General features: G+C 40.9%; 1 protein-coding gene across 2 annotated transcripts in view; it reads right to left on the bottom strand.

Annotated features, from left to right (window-relative positions):
- Positions 1 to 518: 518 nt before the first annotated feature.
- Esyt2 (extended synaptotagmin 2) overlaps positions 519 to 16,379 on the bottom strand; it is a 99,088-nt gene continuing 83,227 nt past the window's right edge. For both annotated transcript variants that reach the window (XM_004672029.3, XM_045160298.1), the window contains exons 16-22: positions 11,460 to 11,609; positions 9,092 to 9,465; positions 8,017 to 8,115; positions 7,079 to 7,210; positions 4,595 to 4,700; positions 3,458 to 3,507; positions 519 to 3,352 (exon numbers count right to left, since the gene is read on the bottom strand). In XM_004672029.3, coding sequence (XP_004672086.1) covers positions 3,307 to 3,352; positions 3,458 to 3,507; positions 4,595 to 4,700; positions 7,079 to 7,210; positions 8,017 to 8,115; positions 9,092 to 9,465; positions 11,460 to 11,609 — 957 coding nt within the window. In that variant the 3' untranslated portion in view covers positions 519 to 3,306. The remainder of the gene's footprint in view (positions 3,353 to 3,457; positions 3,508 to 4,594; positions 4,701 to 7,078; positions 7,211 to 8,016; positions 8,116 to 9,091; positions 9,466 to 11,459; positions 11,610 to 16,379) is intronic.

Here is a 16,379-nt window from a genome sequence, read left to right as displayed (position 1 = left end):
TCTTTAACAGGCATGATTTCCAGCCAAGCATACAAAATGGCCAAAGTTTATTCAATAACTATGATTCAGCACCCCTATGCAGACAAGATTATTGTATACAATGCATCTGTATGTGCACATGCCAATGAGATAACTTTATGGAATATACCTGCGCATACACTCCCTATATAAGCACCCTGTGACTAGCACAAAGAGCTCTGTTTAGCCCTGCTCTGCTTTGCATTACAACTGGTTTCTGTACATGTCTACTCGGTGCCTTCTTCCGGATGGGCTCACCCCTCCATGAATCTCCCTGGAGCTGCTCCCTCCTTGTATCTGCTTGCTTCATCTCCTGGTTTCATGCTTTTCCCACCATGATGGACTGTAACCTGGAATTGTAAGCTAATATTAAACCCTTCCTCCCTTAAGCCGATTTTTATTAGGTATTTGTCCCAGCAACAAGAAGGTAACTGTACAATATATCAACTTTTATCTGGTTCTACACTAAAAATTTCATTTCAAAAGACAAACACAAAACATTACAAGTGAACTAACATAAAGGTTTTATTGAATAAATACATGCACTGTCATGTAAAATTAGTTAAGCAAAAAGGATATTCTATGATTAAAAAATCCCTTTGTTGTCCTCTCCCACAGTAGGTAATTCAGCTAGGACCAGTCAACGTGAAAACCAAAGATTATGTGTGCAGCAACCCAGGTTCTCAAACTAATCCCCAGCTCTCTCAAAGACTGACCCGCATAAGGACCATTTGTAGAGGAATTCTAGAGTGCAAAATATAAACTGATAAATATAGCTACAAGGCTGCTTCTGTTTTCATCTGAAACTTGAAAACACCTTTGTACTTTAAGGCACAGATTAAGCAACCACATGTATGAACTAGCGCAGAGCTGTACTTCAAATATATCCAATTCTCCCTCCATTGGTTTGGTTTAAAGTAGAAAACTTAAAAGTTCTTTTCCTAGATGAGCTGATTCCTGAAAACTAAAAGATATTTCAAGAACTTAAGGTGCCTTCCATCTGGAGTGTGCAAGTGGCCGTGATGTTGACTCACAGCTCTCAGATCCTCCCTTCCTTTTCCTTCTTCCTTTCCAGAGAGGAGGCTGCTACCAGAGGCCTCAGATCTTACAGATATGGAACTTGTGTCTGAACTCCTTGGTGCCAGCTCTGGTGACCTCACTGCAGCAGAGGGCACCACGTTGAGCTGCTACACTGGCCTCCTGTAAACTATACCCTTCCTTAACTGTATCAGTATGCCTAACTGCTTAAGATAAGCATGCCATTAAGTAAAATGCATATAGAACAGGTTAAGCATATGGATAGAAAACCTAATGTTTAGGTTGGTAAAAATCACCAACAGGATAAAATTTCAATGACTAATTCTTTTTCTTTATAGATTATGACAGAAGTTCTTCAACAAATCTAATTTAAAACAACTTCAAAAAAAATCTAATATCATGGATATACAATTATACTGAATAAGACATCACCTATCTTTCTCTTGGTACCAAATGCCAAAGTTAAATGTTTTGTGTGCATATAAGACCACATGTGTGACATACTCATAAACTTCCTCCCAGAATAACCACTCTGGTATGCTAATGAGAATCAACTTATAAAGAGGTTTCAGAGGAAGGTCTCAATTGACAGGAGAGTGAGATTACAATGGTCCTATGATTACCTGCGATGTGCTGTGAAGATTCAGACACTATTACAATACATCATGGTACAAATTTCAAACTGAGGCACACTTTAATCTGCGAGACAGGAGGAGCAGATAAAAATTACACTCAGTATTCGCCATAGGCACTTTGGTATGTTTGGTCACATGAGCATAGGTTGTTTAGTCCCATGAAGCATGTGCATGGAAGGTTTCCAATTTTGATTACAAAGCTGTATTTCCTGGTATAAGTATACATAGTTCTAAATGTTCTCATAACAAATGAAGCCCTTTTTATCCTGAATCTTAAAATATACATTGAAAAATCTTTCTTCATTTATGCATACTTTGTTAATTACAGACATGCATAGCTTATAACATTGCTATATAGCCTCACCTCACAAGAGATTTTGAGGGACTCTTAAATATATAAAACATGCTTTTCATAATCTAAAAAGAAAAGAGGATTCTAAAATAAAAACCGTATAACAAATCCCAACAGTAAGGACTGACATAGCACAAAAAAGGGAAACCCAGACGATGGATGAGACTGACAGCTGCTGTGCTGGAGCTGGGGGGATCCTGTAGTAACCCCAGTAGTCAGCAGAAGTACAACAAACTCCAGCTCAGGTGTCCTGTGTGTGATGCAGAGCCAGGTTCGCATACCAAAAGCAAGTGAACAGCTGTCAGTTCTGGGCACAACTCCCTGTGTACTTGGCCAACTTGGGACAACAGCTTACCTCCTAACACTGGAAGTCTATTTCTATGCTTTGGTCAAAATATAAAGTATCCAATTCTTTTTTCTTTTCAGGTTAGCCTCTAATTCTCAGTTTTCCTGTTTCAGCTTCCCATGTGCTTGCCTTAAGACGTGAGGTTCCATTCCCAGAGGTATGCATTCTTGCATTGTTTCATGAATCAGTTACAAAAAGAAATTACAAATATCACAGTCCTTATGTAATAATTTTCAGATTGGTACACTGTGATTCATGTACTTTGATAATTCTCTTGCTGTTTTTCTTTACTTGGTTATATAATGTATTTCCTTCTAAGTCACTCATTTTACGTCTCAATTTATCTTCATATTTGTGATAATGTTCATATTGAGAATAATTTATAATTCCCATGGGCAAAAATATCCTAATATTTAATAATCTTTCCATTTCTCTTTTAAAAGGATACACCATAAAACTGGCCTAAGATAACTTTTTGCTGAAAAGATGAAAACGATTATCTGTCACAGAATTTAACATGTTTTAGAAGAACATGTAATTCCTTGATCCATTTTCTTCAGAATCAATACCAGCATGTAGACATTATAAAAAACAGTCTATTTTCATGGCACAGTGTACCTCAGTGATTCAGGACAAGGTGGTGAGTCCCAGGAGGTACAGCTGACAAGAGTGCATAGGAACCAACTAAATCCTGCATATTGCAGAACCTGGCAAAGCACTAGAGGAAACTCAACATAAAAATTGAACAATAATATTGGCCAAATTTTCCTAAAATGCCAACAGTTGTATAAAACTATTAAGGTATATATAACTCAATACTTGAAATTATAAAAATAGCATTGGTACATCTGCAAGAAGGTATGTTCCAAGTCGAGAGGGAAAGGTACATCAAGAAAGATTCCTCACGTCCAGCGTGGCTACGTCATCATCTGTGGCCTTGTCCCATCTTCTGTGAGGTCATACCTGAGAAAGCACAGAAGAGCACAACAGATGGGTCAGACTTGGGTGGTGCTGAATGCACACCGGGCTTCTCTGGGCACCGCCTGCAGAACAGTGTAGGATACTCACCACTGGGTCCAGCCCTTGGAGAGTTCTTCTGAGGCAAGAGCAACTAGCACCTGTAGGTTTAAAGGAAAGGACTGTGAAAGTGGCCAGTAATTCCTTTCCGACCTTTCACCATTTCGTCTGACCTCTCTGATTTGTGTTAATTTAGCAAAATGGAAATGTCACTTTTGAAAATGCTCTCAACATATATGGTTGAGTATATCCAATAGATCCTTCTTGTCTACAACAGTCTTTAGTTATTATGAAAAATCAACTACACTACTAATGGCAGTATTGTGGTTTGGATTTTAAGTCTCTCTCAAAAGGATCCTGTGTGAACAGCTTGGCCAGTACATGGATCGAAGGCTCATGTCATTATTGGAACCGGGAGGAAGTCAGTCACTAGTAGGGGTTCCTAGAAAGCTAACCTTTGTTGTTGCTCCCTTGCAGTCTCTGCTCCTTGGACACCATGATGGCAGCAGCTCTGTTCTGCCACACACTCCCTGACCATGATGCCTTGACTCATGACTGGCCCACAAAGAATGGAGCCAGCTATTAACAGACTAAACCCATGAGGCAAAATAAATCTTTCTCCCTCACATTGACTCTTTCAGGTGTTTGTCACAGGGCCAAGAAAATCTAATGCAGGCAGCATAGTTAATACAGATTTTTCACTGCTGCTGCTTATAAGCTGGGACATATAATTCAAAGCTCTCTTCCTTAACTGAAACCTTTGCACACCGTTATAGAGCATATAACCCTATGCCAAAGTTACATGTGATATGGACAGTGTAGAAGATTCAGAGAGCTAAAGTCAAAGAAAATACTGTGGTTAGTTGGGGTGGTGGGCTGTTTGAGGATATTTTCCTTCATGGTTTCGTTTTCCTGTGGTACTGAGCAAAAACTTTAAAACTTAAGAAAAAACAGCCTTTCTTCAACTACAAATTCCTGGCATTAGTTTGAGTAACAAGACAAAAATACAAATGCATGAAAATAATAAAAATTACTTTTGTACTAATATATTAGTGCAAGCTGAGAAACATGCACGATCACAGAGTAATAAGCTTCCCCTCTCCACTCACACAGCCATGGTGTAAACTGCACTGCATTGATGTGTTTGATTTTTAGAGGGTGTATGAGACAAGGATTTTTGAAACCTACTTTGCCAAGAAGCCCTTTGTCTTTGGACAGGAAGCCACCACTGTTCTTCACCGCTACATCCAGCGTTCTCCTCTGCACTTCAGGCAGCGACACACTAAAGTCAAAGCTGAAATGGCAACAGAATGCCTGATATTCTCCCACAATCCTACTGATTTTTCTTTTAATTAAAAATGGCATTTCTGCCTATGGGATCATAAGCTTTTTCTCATAAAATTTGGTTTTTCTCTGAAAATTCACCTGTCAGCTTCTGACCTTTGGTTTAGATAAAATTATTGGTAGAGAAACAGTGAAGAGACAGAGCTGAGTTAGCAGATGCCAATACTGTCCAGCTATATCATTTCCCTAAATACCAACAGCTAAACTGCCAGGGGAGTGAAAAGCAGGGAACAACTTACTCAGACTGCAGTCTGAGGATAACTGGGTATTCTCAAGCCCTCAAACAACTCAGCCATTAGACTGACCAACAAAGAAATGGTAGCTTCTATTAGGTTGGACCACTTGAGATTTGTAAAAACACATTTTCAATTAAGTTTTTTTTAAATGTTTTTATTTATTTGCAAGCAGAGATAAGGAGGGAACGAGGGAGGAAGGGAAGTAAGGATGAAGAGAGAGAGAATGAATGGGCCTGCTAGAGCCTCTACTCACTGCAAACCAACTCCAGACACATGTATTATCATGTGCATCTGGTCTATATAGGTACTGGGAAATCGAACCTGGGTCCTTAGGCTTTGAAGACAAATGCCTTAACCACTAAGCCATCTCTCCAGCCTATATTTTCACTAAGTTACTAAACTATTTTAGAAAATGTAGCTGTTTTTCTTAAAAATTTGTATTTTATGCTGAGCATGGTGGCTAATGCCTTTAATCCCAGTATTCAAGAGACTAAAGTAGGCTGATAGCCTTGAGTTTAAAGCTAGCCTCAGCTCACAGTGAGTTCCAGGTCAGCCTGGGAGGGTAATATCCTGCCTCAAAAAATACATACGTTCGAGGCTGGAGAGATGGCTTAGCAGTTAAGCCACTTGCCTGCAAAGCAAAAGGACCTCAGTTTGATTCCCCAGTTTGTACATCCCCAGATGTACAAAGTGGCGCATGTGTCTGGAGTTCGTTTGCAGTGGCTGGAGGCCCTGGTGTGCCCATTCTGTGTGTGTGTGTGTGTGTGTGTGTGTGTCTGCCTCTTTCCCTCTCTCTCTCTCTTTTTCTGGTTTTTCGAGGTATGGTTTCACTCTGGCCCAGGCTAACCTGGAATTAACTATGTAGTCTCAGGGTAGCCTCACACTCATGGTGATGCTCCTACCTCTACCTCCCAAGTGCTGGGATTAAAGGCATGCGCCAATCACGCCTGGCTCCCTCTCTTGCTCTCTCAAATAAATAAAAAATAAAATTTTTTTTAAAAACCTTAAAAAAAGAAGTTACAAAAAAGAAAATATGTAAGTGGGGCTGGAGAGAGGGCTTAGCAGTTAAGGCGCTTGCCTGTGATGACTAAGGTCCCAGGTTTGATTCTCCAGGTCCCAAGTAAGCCATATGCATATAGTGACTCATGTGTCTGGAGTTCACTTGCAGTAGCTAGAGGTCCTGGTGTGCCCATTCTCTCTCTGTCTCAAATAAATAAAAATAAATTTAAAAATACTTTAAAAATACATAAGTGTTATTAGCTGATGATAACATAAATTTAAAAGTATGTATCTTGGACTGGAGAAATGGCTTAGCAGTTAAAGTGCTGGCCTGCAAAGCCAAAGGACCTAGGTTCGATTCCCCAGGACCCACGTAAGATAGATACACAAGGTGGTGCATGCATCTGTAGTTCGTTTGTAGTAGCTGGAGGCCCTGGTGGATCCATTCTCTATCTGCCTCTCTCTCCCTCTGCTTCTTTCTCTCTCTTTCAAATATACTTTTTAAAAAAAACAACTCGGGCTGGAGAGATGGCTTAGCAGTTAAGCGCTTGCCTGTGAAGCCCAAGGACCCCGGTTCGAGGCTCGGTTCCCCAGGTCCCATGTTAGCCAAATGCATAAGGGGGCGCACGCGTCTGGAGTTCGTTTGCAGAGGCTGGAAACCCTGGCACGCCCATTCTCTCTCTCTCCCTCTATCTGTCTTTCTCTCTGTGTCTGTCGCTCTCAAATAAATAAATAAAAAATGAACAAAAAATATTTAAAAAAAAACAACTCCCCCAAAAGTATGTATTTTTAAATTCTCAATTAACTTTAATGCAGTATCACTAACTAATATCCCACCAGAAGAGAATTTCTTTAGTCATCAATAATCCAACCTTTACTCACTGGTTTCTTTGTCCAGTGTCTGTAACTTGGATCTATGGTGTTTGGAACCTTTACTTATTTCACAACTACACACGGGCTATATGCGGGTAATGTGTTCTCAGTAGAGCACTAGGTTTGCACACCTTGCTGTTTAAAGGTACTCCTCAGGCCTGTCCTAATCTATCATTTCAGCCAGTAGTGTTTTCCTAGCTGGATGAAGTATCTACCATACCTCTGATCAAAGACGGGGTTTAATGTCTTCTTTGAAACGTGTGTTTTCCTCCTTCCTGATCTTCTCTTGTCTGGTAATAAATACATGCGGACATACGGGTCGGAGCCATCTTCCGAGAAAGCAATGAGATTTCTCATAACATAAACCAGAGAAGATTAGATGTTAGAATTTAGGAAATGAGAATATCATCACATTCAACTTACTTGATCAAGTTCCAATTTCAATTTATCCAAACCTCAAGGAACACCAAGCATCAGATTATTCAAGGTTTGCTTCTGCTTTCTCTCATAATTGTTGGCATCTCTTTCAAACTTCTCTTTCAGCAGCTTTTGCCTTCATTTTCTGAGCCTAGCATGTGTGTGTGTGTGTATGGGGGGGATTCACTGTTCCTGCTTTCTGCTTCTAACACACTTTCTCACAGTTCTTCCATGGTTTTACCAAGGAAATATGAGATAAACCCCAGGAGGCCCTGTGAAGACAATCAGCTTTTTGTAAACATGGCCCTGAGTGGTCACAACGTACTACCGGCCTGGGCCATCTACCTCTACCCACCCAGACCCTGCACAGGGTCCACTCCTTCTACAAAGCTAGCTCTGCCCTAGTACAGCGATTAAGAGCCAGATACTGCCGATGACCATGAACACCTCTGATTTTTCACTGGTTCACTAAACCAGAAGTCAGTCAGCAGTGTATCATTAGAGCCGTCTGTGCACCTTCTGCTGTTCTTGCCACCATTCGTCACTGCCTTAGCAAACACAATATACAATGCCCCATAATCACTCACTGAATTGAACTCTGTATTTATACCAGCTATATCCTCCTATTTTCCATAAGGCTTTTATAAGCTCCAAATACTCAAATCCTATTTTAAACTGCTACTGAGACAGGCAAAATCACATAGAAAGAACATAACCGGAGAGTGACAGTGGCTGCCTCACCTGCAGGAGTGCACAACCACAATGAGCTTATTCCTCTGGGAGCTATGCCGGATAGTCAGCTGGATCTGTCCCAAGGGAGACTGCCCCAGAGTTGTTCCACTGTGGAAACAGCACAAGGTCACCAGTTCTGTCCCAATTTCAAAGAGGTTTGATGTATGTAGGTACAGGGCAGGTAATTTGCATTCATTTAGACAAAAGAAAACAAATTACCTATGAACTTAAACACAATTTGATAGCTCTGGGTCAAGTTACAATCATATTTCACTCTAAATATTTGAAACTCAGTTTTCAGGTGAACACCCAAAGTGAAAACAAAAGTGAGCCCTCTCCATGAAAAGCATAAATTCTGTGATCTTAGTTCACCCTTGCATCCTCTAGGCAAATCCTATACCACTGCTCTTCATCTCTAGCCTGATGCTGATTTATTTTTTCTAAAATAATGGATGTGATCAAAAGGTCCTTAAAGGCACAGGTGTGGCAAATACTGCTGGCCTTGTAACCACCCAGGAGCAAGCAAGTTTTTATCTCTGCCTCACTTTTGTTATTTCCTCATAACTCGACACACCTTCTTACAACCACAGAGGAAGAGCAGTTTCAAAGGTTAGTTTTACTTTACCACAAGAAATGTCGACATATGAGATGTGTGATAACCATTTTGCTCTTTACCTAAAGAAACCATTAGGGCAGCTATGAGCCATAAGAGATCAACACAGCATCCATGTGATGGTGAAGGGCTCTATTCTTCTACAAAAAAGGAAGCCAAGACTCTGCAAGTCACACACAATAAGTGACCACTGGGGTTTGAGCTTGGCCAGAGCTGAGTACATGATGACCACTCAGCTCTTGTCTTTCCCGCCTGTGAAGCTTCATCTACCATCACTCCTCATCTTACATGGTGAGGCCCTACAAAATGGTAGGTTGTATTCTGAAAGTCAAAGACTCAGTGACCAAAACAACACAACCCAAAATTATTCTAACAAACTTAGGATTCTATCTCCTCCTCATGGTATGTTAGCAACAACTCTCTGTGTGGGATGAGCACTCTATGATAAACAATAATGTGAGCATTAGTTACTTTTCAAGCTGTCGCAGCCTTTGCCGTAGCTCCTGGGTAGCGATGGGCAGTGATATGTCTGAGGCAATGCTTGGGGTGGGTTCCTTGGCTGCGATGTGGCTCGGGGAGGCCAGGAGACTAGAGGAGCTCCTGCCTAGGTCACGATGCACAGGAGGGCTGGCCTCAGCAGGCGGGGCATTTTCCTCTGTGGCAGCCTTATCACTGCCACCAATGATGGGCGTGGATGGAGCTGTGCTGCTACCGCCAGTGCCTGGCAGTGCCGACACCTGAGACTTGACGGGTATTTTCCTCCCCTCCTTGGAGACGGAGGGTCGTTTCACTTGAGCTGAGTGCTGGTAATCTGGAGGCCTTAATTGCTTCTCAAGATGGAGGAGCTAGAGGTGGAAATAAACATTGAAACTAGTAATACCAGTAATTATTTTGATGGCTGGGTAGCTTTAGATGTATTTAACTTAGTATTAATTCTTTTTTTTTTTTTCTGGTTTTTTGAGGTAGGGTCTCACTCTGGTCCAGGCTGACCTGGAATTAACTCTGTAGTCTCAGGGTGGTGGCCTTGAACTCATGGCAATCCTCCTACCTCTGCCTCCCAAGTGCTGGGATTAAAGGCGTGTACCACCACGCCCGGCTAACTTAGTATTAATTCTTTAAAAAAAAAAAATTTACATATATCTATCTATCTATCTATCTATCTATCTATCTATCTATCTATCTATCTCCAAGTGACCAATATCTCCAAGTGACCAAGAGAAAGGGGAGGAGGAAAAGTGAGTGTGTGTATGGGCATGCCAAGGTCTCTTTGTGCTGATAATGAACTCTGGATGCATGTGCCACTTTGTGCATCTTGTGTATCTGGCTTTATATGAGTACTGGGGATCTGAACTCAGGCAGGCAGGCTTTGCAAACAAGCACCTTTAACTGCTGAGCCACCTCCCCAGCCCCTATGAGTATTTAAAATTTAACCCAAATAATGAAAAAAACTAATTTTACATATTCAGCTATTTAGTTATCAAAACAGTATAGTACAGGGTTTACACAAAGCAAATTTTAAGTAGTCAAAATACTACTTCTGTAATACAAACATCACTAATGTGTCTTCCTCTAGTCTCTTCCACTTGCGCATATTCGTCCACGGTTGTGGGACAATGTTCTCACTGGACAACCCACTGATTTGTATGTCCTTGATACAAGACAAAACCCCGTATTCTTACAAGTGGTATAACAGGTTTTTCCACAGAAAGAACACCCAAATCCCTTACATCCAGCATGGTCCCCCAAACAGCCAACTGCAGGGCAGCAATAGAAGGGCAACCACGCCCTTCCTCCCGCTGTGAGACACGTGAGCTGGGGTTGCACCTATCCACAGAGCACAGTCTATCCTCAGCAGGCCCCTCTGGGATTAAGGACTTTCTCATCATTTATGAAACGAAACTATAGTCATCATCTGTACTTTTATGGCTTCTCCATATTTTGCTTCAATATCATCAGTCAGAATTCAGTCTCCTGGAATTTGCAGCCTAGAGGTACTGTCATCCTCTCTGTAAGGCTGTGCTGCATCTTGGCCAGGTACAAGGAGAACATTTGCAGTGCAATCTCAATAGACTAAGTCTGTTTTAATTGCTTTAAAAAAAAAGTTCACTCTGGGCTGGAGAGATGGCTTAGTGGTTAAGGCACTTGCCTGCAAAGCCAAAGGAACCAGGTTCAATTCCCCAGGATCCATGTAAGATAGCTATATGCATCTGGAGTTCATATGTAGTGGCTAGAGGCCCAAGCATGCCCATTCTCTCTCGCTCTCAAATAAATAAATAAAAATAAAACATTTTTTGTTTTTACAAAGTTTACTCTTGGAGCTAGAAGTTAGGTCAGTGGTAGAACGCTTGCAGAGCATGTGGGAGGCTCTGGGTTCAATTGCAAATGCTGAAAAAAAGTTGGCTATTTAAATTTATATATCTTTAATAACTTTTAGAATTTTCTTATGTTATCCTATTTATTTTCAGTATTTCCTCAAGCATTTACAGATAGTATACTTTAGACAAAAAATTTTTTTCTTCCTGTAGGTTCTAACTTACAGGAATTTGTTCAAATCCTTTCTCCTGAACAGCCTTTGAAAATTCAACCTTAGGAAAAAATTCTGTAGGCACACAGAGTAACACTTTCTAGACCTTTTGGGCCTGTCAAACAACTTGGAATGTATTTCTTTGGAACAACATCCAGCTTCACTCCTGTAACTCCACTAGTTTCAGCTCTCCTCAGTACTGTTGATACCACAATCCTCTGGACATCATGCTACCTGCAATAGGGACAGGCAGGGACCAGACAGTAGTCACTTTCTTCCCTCCCATTACTGAGTCCCCAAAGGAAGGCACAGTACCCGGAGAGCAATCTTCATTTTGAGGGTGCTGTTGGGACCAGAGTTGCTGAGCTGGAACCGCTGGTTTATGGTCATGTCGTCACTTGTGAGCAGCTGGCTGAGTGGGACCCTCAAGCTCCCCAGAGAACACTGATGCTGCTCGTCTTTGACCTGCAAAATGCAGGGTAGAAAACACTGAGCTCCGGGGAAAAGGTATAAAATTACAGAAAAAGGTACAGAAATTGCAGAAAGGCTCATGTATTCCAAAACAGACAGACAGACAGACAACAAAATCCAAACATATTCTAGCCATATTCTTTTAAGTAATATGTCTAAAAGTGATAGACATTATCATCAGGATGACACATGCACAGTGTCTTTCACATTCCTGTTCTTTCCTCATCACAAAATCAAAATGAATATAACAAAGAATATCATGCTTTATAAATCTGTGGCGAGAAACCAGACAAGCAATAGTTTGCACGAACCTAAAGGTAAGAAGGAAACATTACACTCTGAAAATGGTACAATAGACATTGACAGTGATGTGCAGAAGTTACCTGTTTAAGCATCTTTACATCCTTACCTATTTAAAGTCTACATAATTCTTTTGGAATTTATAAGACTTGCTTTAAACACATGTAGTTTCTTTCTCCTGATTAATTACTTCCAGCACTACTTCTTATAAAAAGAAGAGTTTCTATTGCATAGTTACATAAAAGTTTGGTCAAGGAAAGGAAGAACCCTGGAGGCTTTGCTGGTACATGAAAATGGTCAGAAGAGCTGACACATAGTTTCACAGAAAAACCTAGAAGCCTAGCAGTGCATTCTTTTTTTTTGGCGGGGGAGGGGGGTCGTTAGGTTTTGAGGAAGGGTCTTGCTTTAAGCCCAGGCTGACCTGTAAATCACTAGGTAGTTTCAGTGTGGCCTTAAACTCATGACAATCCTATCTCTGTATCCTGAGTGCTGGGATTATAGGCATGTGCCACCACACCTGGCCAGACCATTTTTTTAAAAAAGACAATTTTACGGGAAAATATTTTTAAATATTTTATTCACTGGGGGGCTAAAGAGATCGCTTAGTGGTTAAGGCAAGTAAGTGCCTTTAACCACTGAGCCATCTCTCCAGCAGAGAGAAATTTTAAATGGAGTAACTCCATCAATGTTCACAGAACTTTAAAAGTTATCTTTTAAAAAACATTTGTTTCATTTTATTGGGAGGGGGCGTGAGCACATGCCTGCCAAAGCCTTTAGCCCCTGCAAATGAGCTCCAGATGCATGTGCCACTTTGTGCGTCTGGCTTACATAGGTACTGGAGAACTGAACCTAGAATGTTAGGCTGTGCAGGAAAGTGCCTTCACCACTGAACCATCTCTCCAGTCCTGAAAGTTTTTTTTTTTTTTTTTTTTTTTTGGTTTTTCGAGGTATAGTCTCACTCTAGCTCAGGCTGACCTGGAATTCACTATGTAGTCTCAGGGTGGCCTCGAACTCGTGGTGATCCTCCTACCTCTGCCTCCCGAGTGCTGGGATTAAAGGCGTGTGCCACCACGCCCGGCCTGAAAGTTATTTTTAAAACTCTAAGATCCAGCTGGGCTGCTGATGTGTCTCAGTGGTATAGCACCTACCTAGCGTAAGTAAGGTTCTGGGTTCCAGGCCTAGCAACTCTCTGTCTCTCTGTGTGTCTCTAAGAATAGCCACTTTGAGGTAAAAATTACCTAAATATTTTATATAAAAAGTGTAAAATATTAAAAAATAGAGCTCAGAAAAGTGAAACGACACGTTAATAAGCATCACAGTATTCATCATAAGGCACTAGTAACACAGCCTCAGGATGCATGGAGTGGAAAAACAAACTCAGTTATGGCCCAGAGCCAATCTCCTGACCCAGTGAGCCGACAGAAAACAGTGAGGGTCACCACCCATCCCAGGCACACAAGTGCTCCTCACAGCCCCGCCTAACCTAGAGTAGGCATCTAGTGGGAAACCAGGCTAAAAAATGTATTTCAACGTAAACAGCTCAAGTCATACAAAATTATGTAATCTGACCACCATGACCACTAATTAGAACCAACAATACAAAGACATTAAAAAATACCCAAATACTTGAAGCAAAGTAAAAGTTTTTTTTTGTTTGTTTGTTTGTTTTTGTTTTTTTTTGAGGTGGGGTTTTACTCTAGCTCAGGCTCTCCTGGAATTCACTATGTAGTCTCATGGTAGCTTGGAACTCACAGCAATCCTCCTACCTCTGCCTCCCAAGTGCCGGGATTAAAGGTGTGCGCCACCACACCCGGCAGTAATAGGTTTTAAAATAAATAACCCACAAGTCAAAAAAGACATTTAAAACAAAGAAACAAAGAAAGAAAGCAAAGAGAAATTGCTGTAGGGTTAGGGGAGAGGAGAGAGAAGGGCATGGGAGGAGTGTTAATCTAAATTAAAGATGTTATGTATAAGCAATACAGAAACCCACTTTAAATTTTTTTTATTAAGAAATATCTATATGGATATATCATGTGTTGGTACCATTTTTCCCCTCCTCCCTGCCCCCATTCCAGAGGGGGCCCTCCTCAGTGGGGTTGCTAGTATTCTCCATGAGAAACCCACTCTTTCACTAGCTACATAATATATATGTTCAAAAGAGTTTGGGCAGAAATACCCTGTCTGGGTGGATAATGCTATGGCCAGAAGCCATAGATTGTTACAAGAAACTTTCAGTGTCAAGGAACTAATACTTACATCAAATTAGAAGACACACTAGTTGGAAAGAAGGGATTCAGTGGAAAGGGGATTCAGAAGGGGGATAGGGAGAGTAGTGGAAGGGAATTATGATCATGGTATACTGTCTATATGTATGGAGGTTGTCAATAAAAAGTTTAAATAAAAAGGTAAACAACTAAGGAAGTACTAACTATACAAAGGGGATTTATGGAAAGGAATGGAAATGAAACCATGAGCAAGAACTTAAAGTGAAATCAGTCAGATTAAATGTATGTTGTAACAGAAGACGTTGAACTAAGCTTCCACTTTAAGAAATCAGGAGAAGAAGGGGTTCAATGGGAGGGGACAAGAGAAGGCACTGGTGAGTGTGTATGTATGCAGACACGAGTGTCCTTTGTTCGCTTTCTGAGACCAGAGAATGCCGGGTGTTTTCCTCTATTGCTTTGCTTTTACACAATATTTCCTTGAAACAGAATTGCTCACTGAACTCACAGCTAACTTTTTATTTTTTAGTTTTTGGTCAGGCTGCCTGACCAATGAGTTCCAGTAATTTTGTTTCTGCTGCCCTTAGCCCTGGGGTTAAAGGCATGTGAAACCATGTGGCTATGGGTTCTAGGACTGAACTAAGGTCTTTGTGCTTATGCAGAAAGTGTTCTTACCTGCTGAGACATCAACTCACACCTAGAATATAGTATTTTTAGGAATACTTTGCCAGGCTGGTATCCTCCAAAGTAGAATTATTCGTGGCGCCAATCTTTTCCAGGAATGTGGTTCATGATTTCCCAATGGTATTATGAAAATCATCTTTAAGCACAGATAATTAAAGCCCTGACACTGTGCACTCTAAGCAGTGACTCCAGGATTAAAAAGTATTGGACATTGATCAAAAAGGAAAAGAAAACTAGGAGATATGAAGGAAGTCAAAGCTAAATAAGCGGAAGAAACAAAATGAGAATGATCGTGGGCAGAATCTCCCAAAATAGTAAGAGGAAATACAATAATGGTAACTGTTGCAGCTATTTTTGTATTGCTGGGACAAACACCCAGCCAGAAAAACTTTATGGAAAGAGTTTACTTCTGGCTTACTGAGTCCAGGGGAAGCATCATCATGGTGGAAGAAGCTGGCTCACTTTAGCACATATCCACAGCAGAGAGAAAAACATCAACACAAGCAAGCAGAACCAGCCAGAGCTTAAACTGGCTCTCAACAAACCCTAGGGCTGGACTTGAGATCTGAGATCTGCTCCCAGTGGCACATCTCCTCTAGCAGGGCTCCATCCACTGAAGACCAAGTAGGAAGCTTAATATTAATTAAAAAATACCTGGTGGGGGCTGGAGAGATGGCTTAGTGGTTAAGCGCTTGCCTATGAAGCTTAAGGACCCCGGTTTGAGGCTTGATTCCCCAGGACCCACGTTAGCCAGATGCACAAGGGGGCGCACGAGTCTGGAGTTTGTTTGCAGAGGCTAGAGGCCCTGGCGCGCCCATTCTCTCTCTCTCTCTTTCTCTCTCTCTCTCTGCCTCTTTCTCTCTCAGTCTGTAATTCTCAAATAAATAAATGACAAAAAAATTTTGAAAAATAAAAAATACTTGGTGGGCTAGAGAGATGGCTTAATGGTTAAGATGCTTGATGTGAAGGACCCAGGTTTGACTCTCCAGTACCCACAAAAGCCAACGTACAAGGTGGCACATGTATCTGGAGTTCATATGCAGTGGCTATTGTCCCTCTCTATGGGCCATTTACATTCAAACCACCACAATAATCAAAGAAAATACAAAGCAGTTCTTCAAAAGCATACTATTTATAAACCCTTTGCAAGAGTTGTTAGGAAGAAACACAGGAAACAAACATCAGGAATGAAAGCAAGAAAAAGTATGTGATTGGGTCCCTAAACCAACCCTTTGCTGCCTTATGGGTGCCGATTCTTTTCTCTTCATAGTGCAGTTCCATACATACAACTAATTTAACAATTCATAACAATGGCTTTATCTGCAGTAATGTTTGGATTTGATTAGTAAATATGAATATATTTTCTAACTATATACACTTTAAGTTCTCACAGCTCTTAACTCTTCTTCAAGCTGTCAAACAGCTAACATATACCCCAAATCTGATTTGTAGTGCTGAAAAAGAATCTGTGTTTCCATTCACTGTGTACACTGAAAAACTGCAGCTTAATGGTAAGAAATGACTTAAAATATTTGCTTTGTGAAAGAGGAAAGGGTAA

The sequence above is a fragment of the Jaculus jaculus genome, chromosome 10, assembly GCF_020740685.1.
Source record: "Jaculus jaculus isolate mJacJac1 chromosome 10, mJacJac1.mat.Y.cur, whole genome shotgun sequence".
NCBI classification, from domain to species: domain Eukaryota; kingdom Metazoa; phylum Chordata; class Mammalia; order Rodentia; family Dipodidae; genus Jaculus; species Jaculus jaculus.
Note: the sequence above shows the minus strand (reverse complement) of the source record. Positions and strands in the feature narration are given on the sequence as shown.